Source organism: Fragaria vesca, linkage group LG5, assembly GCF_000184155.1.
Source record: "Fragaria vesca subsp. vesca linkage group LG5, FraVesHawaii_1.0, whole genome shotgun sequence".
NCBI lineage: Eukaryota > Viridiplantae > Streptophyta > Magnoliopsida > Rosales > Rosaceae > Fragaria > Fragaria vesca.
The window spans coordinates 22,787,620-22,797,369 of NC_020495.1; the positions used below are offsets into that span (position 1 = coordinate 22,787,620).

General features: G+C 34.8%; 1 protein-coding gene across 1 annotated transcript; it reads left to right on the forward strand.

Moving 5' to 3' along the window:
• Window positions 1-6,116: 6,116 nt before the first annotated feature.
• Window positions 6,117-7,878, forward strand: LOC101308768 (protein SRG1-like). The gene is made up of 4 exons (XM_004300274.1): window positions 6,117-6,471; window positions 6,571-6,809; window positions 6,919-7,246; window positions 7,401-7,878. Exons 1-4 carry the CDS (start codon window positions 6,217-6,219, stop codon window positions 7,644-7,646), a joined length of 1,068 nt encoding a protein of 355 aa, XP_004300322.1. The 5' UTR covers window positions 6,117-6,216; the 3' UTR covers window positions 7,647-7,878.
• The last annotated feature ends 1,872 nt before the right edge of the window (window positions 7,879-9,750 follow it).

Sequence of the window (9,750 nt, forward strand, 5' to 3'; positions counted from 1 at the left end):
TATATAGTAAAAATTTTAATAATGTGTTAATACATGTGATGCATCTAACTTTGTTTACTAAAGTTAGTAAAACGAGTCCTCAAAGTAGTAATATTAGTTTTCGAAGTTGTAATATGAGTCCTTAAAGTTGTAAAATTTTCTAATTATAACAATATTAGATATCATGTGCCCTTAAAGTGGTAAAATGTGTGCTTAATGTGATAATTGAGTCCTCAAATTGATTAAAAAATAGTTGTTACAACTTTGAGAACTCAATTAATTACCACTTTAAAGACATATGAGAACTAATGTTGTAACTAATTTTTTTTACAACTTTAATAACTCATATTACAATTTTGAGAACTATTATTATTACTACTTTAATTACTCATTTTACAACTTGAAGAAAAAGTTGATACATCACATGCATTAATACACTAAAGCCTTACCCATGATATATATTGGATTTTTTTTTGGGATATATAGGGGCAAAAGGTCTAAATAAAGAAGAACTAGACAAAAAAAAAAAAAAAAAAAAGAAGAGACTAACACAAAACAAAGAAATATGGATCAGTTACAGTCTTAGTTTTAGCAAAATCATCAAGGGTAGCTTCAATAACTTGTGGAGGAGGTTGCCGAAAATATTGCACCCCAAAATCAGAGCTAAGATTGGACTTGAAGAGAATATCAGCTACCATATTAATCTCTCTATAACGGTGTGAAATTTCACTAATAGAGAAATTGTTCATCAAACACTTACATCTATTAATGTAACATCCTGACCCAAATTAAATTCAAGAAATAATTCCCAAAAGTCATCAGATTTATATAATCAGATATTCATTTCAAAATTCATAATTTACTTCTCAGACATTAGATATTTTTTTTATTTTTTATAATTCGATGATGTGTTATGAAATCAAAGTGCCGGCCACAAACCAGAATCGTCGTTGTGGATGGTGGTGTCATCAGCGTTGGAAGCTCAGAACAAACCACCGAAGCAAATGACTATTAAAATCAAGTTTTCATATACGGTATAGAAATTTTCAAATATGGTTTTATGATCAATATAGTAGTTGGCTACGGATTGTATTGTGGTTTAGGCATTTCTCTTGGGTTAAGCATCAGCCATATTGAGGTTGAGACAGATTCGATCATCCTCAATCAACTGGTGCACGAGGGTATGTAATGATTTAAATCAACTTGGTATCATGATTTCTGACTGCATGACATGCTTTTGTTATTCGACTCTTGCTAAAAAAACAAGATTTAAAACAATATTAAAACATACTCAATCGACATGTGTAGATGAACGTTTTGAAGAATGAACTTCAAAAAACTCACTTTGTTGAAGAATGAAAACCTTAGCTTTTCTAATGGACTTTTGTTATTTGGTGATAATCTACTTAATTATTTCATCTTTTTTTGGTGATGAACTGTGTTATGACTGATGAGCTTCTATCAGTTTTAACGTTTTATGGTTATGTTGATTCACTGATGGACTTTTGAAAAGTGGTGATGAATTTATTATATGTTGTACTTTGAATTCAAATTAGATGCCGTGATTTTTACATTAATGTAGTTTGAATTTATATGAAAGCTAGTTTTTTGAATTTATCATGCCACTGTAGTTGTTTGAATATGTGATTCTCATCACTTGCCATCAGTCTCAAGTCATATTGTACCATCAACCGCACCAGACTCTTACTATAGGGAGGGCGAGGATGAGATATTTGTTCTAGATTTTTTTATTTTTTTTTCCTTGTGTGTGTGGATCTTTGCTTTTCTTGTTTTTTCTGTTTTTTTGTTTATGTGGATTTTCTGTTATTTCCTTGTCTTAATGATTTACTGCTTTCATTTATATGCCTTAGATTTAGACTATAACAAAATTTAGGGTTTTTCTCATTTGTCAATGTTTTTTGTGCGAATGATTCGATTTTTGGCATATAAGGAAAAATAATGTGTGTTTACAATGTTTGTTTGACAACGTTAATAATTTACAATGTTGTTAATTATTGTGCCATTATTAATCAACATTATTAATCTGTACTTTACAATGTTGTTTGTTTGACACAAATTATTTTAATTTAGGGATAGATAATGCTGACTAATTTGTAAAGTGTTAATTTTTTTTATAGGCTAATCTTGACTTAAAAAGACGGTAGGAGAAGAACACTTTCAGCTTTTAATTTAGTAATAATCTTATATCATAATTGTAATTTCTTTACTTATTCATAGGGATCGGGTTTGACCTTCGATTAATCGTGAAGAGTATTCTTTATGCAAGAGGATGAGTGTTTGGCTTCATCATTACTCCCGTTGTTCTTTAAACCAAACGTTAATTGCGGTTTTGAATCAAATCTTTCTCCCTTCGTGATTTGGTTGAAAGTTAAATTCTGGATTGATCGAGCTTGGTCGATGCCAGATTAAAGAAGATTATGCATCTGTGTTCAGAGGTTTTGAAAAGGAATACCTAAGAGGGTGTTTTTTTTACTAATAGATCAAAAAGATGAAGGCTTTATCGATCTGGGTTTTGACTTTTGATTCTTGCTTGGGCTCAGGCTATAAAACAAGTTTTTTTTTTTTTTTGAGATGATCTACATCGCTCTCCTTCCTTATTAAGATGAACGGGATATGGTTGGATTCTCTTTGATTTCCCTCAATTTGCAAAACCTTCACAAAACCTTCACACCAGATAATTCTGATTTCCGTTAGACGGCGATTCGCCGCCATTAAATCCAGTTATCTTTGTCTGTCTTCATTTAAGCCCAATCGTCCTTCATCATCTACACGTCTTGCTTTTGGTTAGCTCAGATCGGGATTTGTGTTTAGATATTTCAATCAGAGTCGCTTTTACAGCAAATGAGGGGTTTGACTTTGAGGTAGATGTGATCTAAGAGCGGAGGTCTACTACCATCGCTTTCAGATCTGGATAGTCATCATGTAGCTGCGAATTCAGAACTCCTTTCGATGCTTGCTCCAATTACAGAGAAATTGGTAATCTCTTTTCAAATTTAGTCACCTCTCTCACTTGAATCATGAAATTTCTCTATGGTCTTGGTTGTTGTGCTTCAATTCGTCAGTTTTCCAGTTATATTTTTCATATCAAAGTTTGTTTGCCATGAACCAAAAGAAAACAATGACGAAGTAGTTTGTATTTTCTTTTTGTTTGTGGATTGGTGAGTGTGGCTTGATGATTTGATTATCGATTGGTTCTATGGCTCTAGTGTACGCGTGCAGTGTATGCCTGAATTTGATGAAGACATTTTTGGTTTCTATGTCATTTGGTGTTAGTTGCATTTGATTGAAGTCTGCATAATGTAGTTTTGTCGAAGACTGTTTATATGTGCAGCAACGGCCTCTGAGTTTGTAGCAATGCTAGTTCATGTTTCTAATTTTGCAAAGTTGAAAAGAGTTAGGATGTTGTTGGATTGTTGGTGAACATGAATGTTTTCCAGAAGTGTAGCTGATCGAATACATATATGCAGAAGAATGATTGTGAGTTTGCAATAGGCTAATTAATGCAAAATGAGAATTTGCAGTGAGCAATGCAGTGTACCTTCCAGATTTTCAATTTTAGAAATTTCAGAATATGCAGTTTGTTTGTCAACAAAAGTTAGAGAGTCAGATTTTTCTGTTTTTCTTCGTTATTGCTGTGGATTGCTTGATGTCATGTTGCCATTGTTGTTCTCTTCTCAGCTGCTTGTACTGTAACCAACAAAGTTCTAAAGTGATGGACTCATATTGCTGCTCCGATATAGGGTTTTTGATTTTGGAATATGTTAGTTTTGTCTTTGGCTCTACATCATGTAATATGGTTTTATTGATTGTGGCTTTGTACCAACCAAGCATAACGGTTGAGGGAGGGTGTTAATAGTAAGGCTAGTTTAATCATTCTCTATTGATCTCTACCTATGAATATGATGAGATGTACTGTTCACATTATCAATGAATTACAAGATGTAGTTTCAAAAGTCTTATGTGTTTTTCCTTTTCTGCATTCATTTACAATTTTGCTCTTTTAATTTTTTTTTTTGGTTGAAAGATGAGTGAGAGAGGAATGACCCTCTAACACTCTTATGTATTGAATTTTGCTCTTTTAATTCAATAAACCATGTTAGCTTTCATGGTCAGCTCTATCTAACCAGGCCTGGTCAGGTAAGTTCCTGCCATTGGTTATGGGCTTGGCCTTAGACTATGGGCTCGAACTCTTTTTGTTTTATTTATTGCTTTTGATTTTAGCTAATTGTGGCTATATGCCGGTAATAATTCTAGTTTTCTTAGGACATGGTGAAATGGACATTGTCCCAATATGCACGCTCAGTGCGTATTGATTGGACTAGCGAGGCTGCGAACTATTTGCTAGATAAAATAGATGCAAGCTCGCTCTTAGCGGCAAGATGAAATTGAGAGCTGCAAGTTTTATTTCTTCATGCGCGGCTACATCTTGGAAAACCTGCGCTATTTGTAATGATGCATGCATCTTCGTGGAGAGTTATGGTATTATTTCAAGATGTTCTCTCAATGTTTATTGTAATCAAGAGTTTAGGCTTTACGTCTTTCTCATTATGCAATTTAATTAATTAAGGCTTAAAGGCAGCCACACATGCCTAGCTATTTAAAAAAATAAATCATTTGATTTAGTTCGATATAATCTACCCTTTGTAATTGGGGTCGTTAAGTCTTTACAAAATGAAGCATAATCAAGTCTCTTTTTCTTTCTCTTGGCTAAGGTAAAATAGAAGTCGAAGGCCTCCACCACCACCACCACCAATCTCCACCACACCACATGGTATAGAATTTCTTGAGGTTCTATGATTGCATGACGAATATTGCTATGTTCTACCGCCCGGCACACCTTATTGCTAAGCTAATTCCTCGGTCACAATAACTTGCTAGCTAAAGTCTTTTGACTATCCTTCATATTCTTTTATCACCGTAAATTTAATTTCCTCACCTTTAGACAAAGATTGGTAGAAAAACTCAATTATTCTCAATCTGTCATCATGCATTTCGTCAATTTTGGACCAACTAGCAGTTGCAGAACCATTGATCTTAGTCATGCATCAGTTTCTGTCTACCTCTTGGATGATAGTATAGGATTTCTTGGTCATCCATCATTGGCTATATTGGTGGATCAGCTTTTACTCATCATAAATCAACTTTGATATATGAGATTTTAGACTCTTCTAGATGGAAGGATGGATAAATTTCAAAGCCACGACCTCTGTGATTTTCCCTGATCGAGTCTTGCTTCATCTTCCTTCAGCTTTTGTAGATTTGTTTTTATCTTACTTCATTGACTCGAAGAAATCAGCAGGCAGTTAATATGGTTACGTTGTCTTTCATACGATTAAAAAACAAAGAACCGTTATAGAATGGGAGTTCATCAAAATACATTTCGCATTCATGTCATGGTGAATTTGACGCAATATGATGACTCGACTAACAAATTTAACATGCATGTTGTCACAACTCTGCCTTTACAAAATTAAAACTAAGTTCCCCAAAACCAGATATATTAGTTTGAACATTGATAAACTACTTTCCACTTGGACTAGAAATGTATGTGAGGAACTAGAAGTTAAATTAGAACTAAAAAGAGTTGAACAAATCTGACTTGTAGTTCTAGTAGTACGTCATGCATGAAATATTTTACCTCTATTCAAATTAGATGTTCCACTTTCATCAACCCCTAACCAATATCACTAATTATATCATCAGAAGAAGCATCATTTAGCTGTGATCTGGTCAGGTTACAAACAACATTGATCGACTGCTATTGGATATTATATATGTGTGTATATTTTTGGTGATAATCTATTTGTATACATTAAAATTACATATAAACGTGCTTTTAGAAAATATTTTATATGATCTAGAGACTCGAAAACCAGGGGCTCTATGTACGATCTTGAAGTTGCTTTCCATTTTCCATCACGTGTAAACTAGCTAGTATTCGACCCATCATTTGCAAATAATATATGGTCCAATATGGTAGGCGGCTGTTCAACTACTTACCAATGCATTTGCATGAGTTGGAATTTCTATTCTTAATATTCATATAATAATGAACAATGCGTAAAAATTTCCATGGCAGAGTGCCTATAAATTGAAACCATTTCTTTGGTCCTAACAACTCAACACAGAGCTGTCTCCTACTCCTAGTTCCACGGTTCCACTATATCTCTCTCAGTATATTTCTCCACTTCTGTCATCACTCTTCTCTCAGTTAAGATGGCTGCAGTTGCTCAAGCGTTGGAGAACTCAAATGTCTCGAGCATCAAATCACTAGCTGACTCACAAGCTCTCAACTCTGTGCCTTCTGCATATGCCTTCAACATTAACCCCAATGATGAAGCTGATCCTAATGACCCTGAGTTTGCCATTCCCATTGTTGATATGTCTCTTCTCACTTCTGGTTCCCCTGCTCAGCGCGCCCAAATCGTCCACGATCTTGTCAAAATTTGTCAAGAATGGGGCTTCTTCATCGTATGTTAGCTAATGTTTTCTTTGGTTCTTGTTATATAACTCTCTATGTTAAGCTCTATCAGTTACGAATATGATCCTAATTGGTTCACTTGATTACAGGCAATTAACCACGGAGTACCAGAGAGTCTGATGAAGGCGATGATTGACGCATGCCATGGATTTTTCAGTCTTCCGGATGAGGAGAAGAAGGAGTTTAAATCAGGAAATGATGTTCTTGAGATGTTCAAGTATGGAACAAGCTATAATCTAGCATTGGACAAAGTACTTTTATGGAGGGACTTCTTCAAGGTCCGAACACATCCTGAGTTTTACTCTCTCTACAAGCCAGCTAGCTTCAGGTACATATAACTCTTAAGGTTTATGTGTTACTATAATCTAGCATTTGTCTATGTGTTACTTCTAATTCTCAATTTTTGATGATCTCTTTTTTCTCGTACTTTCTTTCAGTGAGGTTTCGCTGGAGTTTAGCCAAAGAAGCAGAGAAGTAGCACTGGAAATAACAAGAGCAATATCAGAAAGCTTGGGGTTGGAGCCGGACTACATATATAACAAAATGAACATGAATCGCGGCCTACAAATGCTAGCAGGGAACTACTACCCACCTTGCCCTGAGCCTGAGCATGCCATCGGTATACCCCATCATACCGATCATGGTTTAGTCACACTCCTCATCCAGAATGAGATGAATGGTCTCCAAGTTGAGCACAATGGAAAATGGCTCACAGTCAATGGCCCTAAGAATGGTTTTTTTGTTAACCTTGCAGACCAAATGCAGGTACGTACTACTTGAAATTTTCTTAATCTTAAACTTCTAACTTCTGTATGTCTATATCTATGGTTACTTACACCGGCCGGCACATCCATAACATTGGTGATTGTTTCATAGCCTCTGTTGAATCTAATTTAATCTGTACAATAAATTTCTGCAGATCCTTACAAACGGTAAGTACAAGAGTGTGATGCATCGCGCCACCGTGAACAACAAAGCTACGAGGATATCAATAGCCATACCACATGGACCATCCGTAGACACGATCATCGCACCAGCAGCAGAGTTGTGTGAAAGAGAAGGCCAAGCACCAAAGTACCTTGCAATGAACTACAAGGAATACATCCAACTTCAGCAAAGCGGCAAGAACTACATGAAGTCCACATTTGATCACATCCGAACTTAGACTATTAGGTTGTTATATACTATCTTGAACATCCAGTAGTTTCAAGTTCCTCTAGTTTCTTACTTTCTTTTCAACATCATTCTAGTTTTTCTACAATAATAGCCATGCCATCTTGAGTCTCCGGCCAGCTGATACTGTATTGGTGGTGCCAATTAAAGAGCTTGTAGTAAGACAATGTATTTGCATTATTGCATTTAAAATCAATCGACATACATAGATTTTGATCAACAACAATTAATAGATCGATCATTTCATTGTTGTTACTGCTAAAGTGAGGAGAATGTGAATTTTGTTAAAATTCATAAAATTAGGACTCTCTATCCAATCTAATGGTTCTAGCAATCAACACATCACTTTTCTACCATTTTTTTTGGTTTTCATCTAACCCATGGTTAACTTAGTTTATAGTAAAAAAAAAAATTAAAGAAAAAAAAGAAATTCTCGTTGCCATGTCTCCTCTGCATGACTGCATCAAGTATATTCTTTCCACTTCCTTTTACACTTTGCTTTGCTTAACCATGAAATTAATGACCTTTTGCACTGTGTAAATTAAATGATTCACCAATTTAGTTAATTGTTTATCAGATTGATCATGTATCATCAATGTCAATGGACCTATCTTCAGCATAATCTGCTATATCTGTACTAAGTTCAAAAAATCTAATCATGGAGCTGGGTTCTTAAAATTTATTCAAATGAAATACAAAATTAATTGGGATAGTAATTCCTCTATCGATCGGGTAAAAAGAAAAAATCATGGGTTTCTTATTTGATTCCTATATTCTGGGTATCTTCATGTAGATCTCCAGTAATGTAATTCTTGTCAAAACCCTAATCTTATGTTATATAAAATACTTCCAATTTGTACGTATTACAATTGAATAAATCGCTTCTTGTTAAATAAATTATTAAAAACAATTGCAAGAAGCCAATGATTCCATGGTTAGTCTGCAACCATGGAAGCAAAGAGAAGTAGCAGCAAAGAAAGCAGAAATAAAGAAGGAACTTAAACCACAACCGGAAATCCTTTAATTTTTTTAGTTTTTTTTTTTTACTTTAGTAAGTTAACCATGGTTTAGATGAAAACAAAAAAAATGGTAGAAAAGTGATGTGTCAGTTGTTGGAACCATTAGATTGGATAGAAAGTCTTGATTTTATGAATTTTAACTAAATTCACACTCTCCTCACTTTAGAGGAGCCGGATCCGGTTAGTAATTAGGTCATATATCGATGTAGTCCTTAGCTTGATCTCTAGCTATGAAAACTGCGTATAAATGATCGGTGTTAAAGTACAAATTTGATGATGAATGTAGTGTCATAAGCTTAAAGTCGTGTATTTTTGAGTGAGAATTTTATCTCCAACAATTCGCTAGGTAGCTAAAAAACGGTGCTTGGATTGATCCGAGCTATATATAGTTAGATGATTATTCGGGATGTATATTCGATATCAGTTCTTGGTTTGACACATTTAGTAATTGTCAGTTGTGCATAGTCTAAGATCAGATATCTTTAAGGTTCCTTTGAAATTATGTAAGATCATATTACTTTTCACTTCCTGCAGCGAGTCTTCCAATGACGAAGCCATAGGCCTCCCCCATAACAATCAGTAACCAAAGAAATTGATTAGGTCAAATAAACTTCTGAACTAAGGGTATGTTTACTAACCTGGAATGGAATTGAGAGTGGTGTAATTGATTCCGGAATGGGTGAATTCCGGCGTTTACTAAGAGCATCTCCAACGAACCTGTCAAATGACAGGGTGGAGGCTCAACAGCTAGTTTTGACAATTTTTGGTTCCTCCATTGAAGATGCCAAATACGACGTGGCTGTGTCAATTCCGACCTGGATTTGACCTTGAGCACAACATTGTCAAATTTGACCGTATGAACCAAGCATGTCAAATCTTATTCTATTGTTCCTATTCCTTCTCTCTTCCTTCTCTGCTGAGAAGCTCTCTTCATCAAAAAGATCCAAATTTCAAAACACAATTTCTCACCACCACCTTCAAAAAGATCCAAATTTCAGAATACAGCTTCTCATTGGGTCTGTAAATAAAATTAGAAGGGATTTAGAAGAACTGAATCTTGAAATTGGGGCTTCGATT

Excerpts from the sequence above, each read along its gene's own strand:
- LOC101308768 (XM_004300274.1), top strand. The coding sequence starts at position 6,217 with ATGGCTGCAGTTGCTCAAGCGTTGGAGAACTCAAATGTCTCGAGCATC. Across the intron at positions 6,810-6,918 it reads TACAAGCCAGCTAGCTTCAG|TGAGGTTTCGCTGGAGTTTA; the intron begins GTACATATAACT and ends ACTTTCTTTCAG. Across the intron at positions 7,247-7,400 it reads ACCTTGCAGACCAAATGCAG|ATCCTTACAAACGGTAAGTA; the intron begins GTACGTACTACT and ends AAATTTCTGCAG.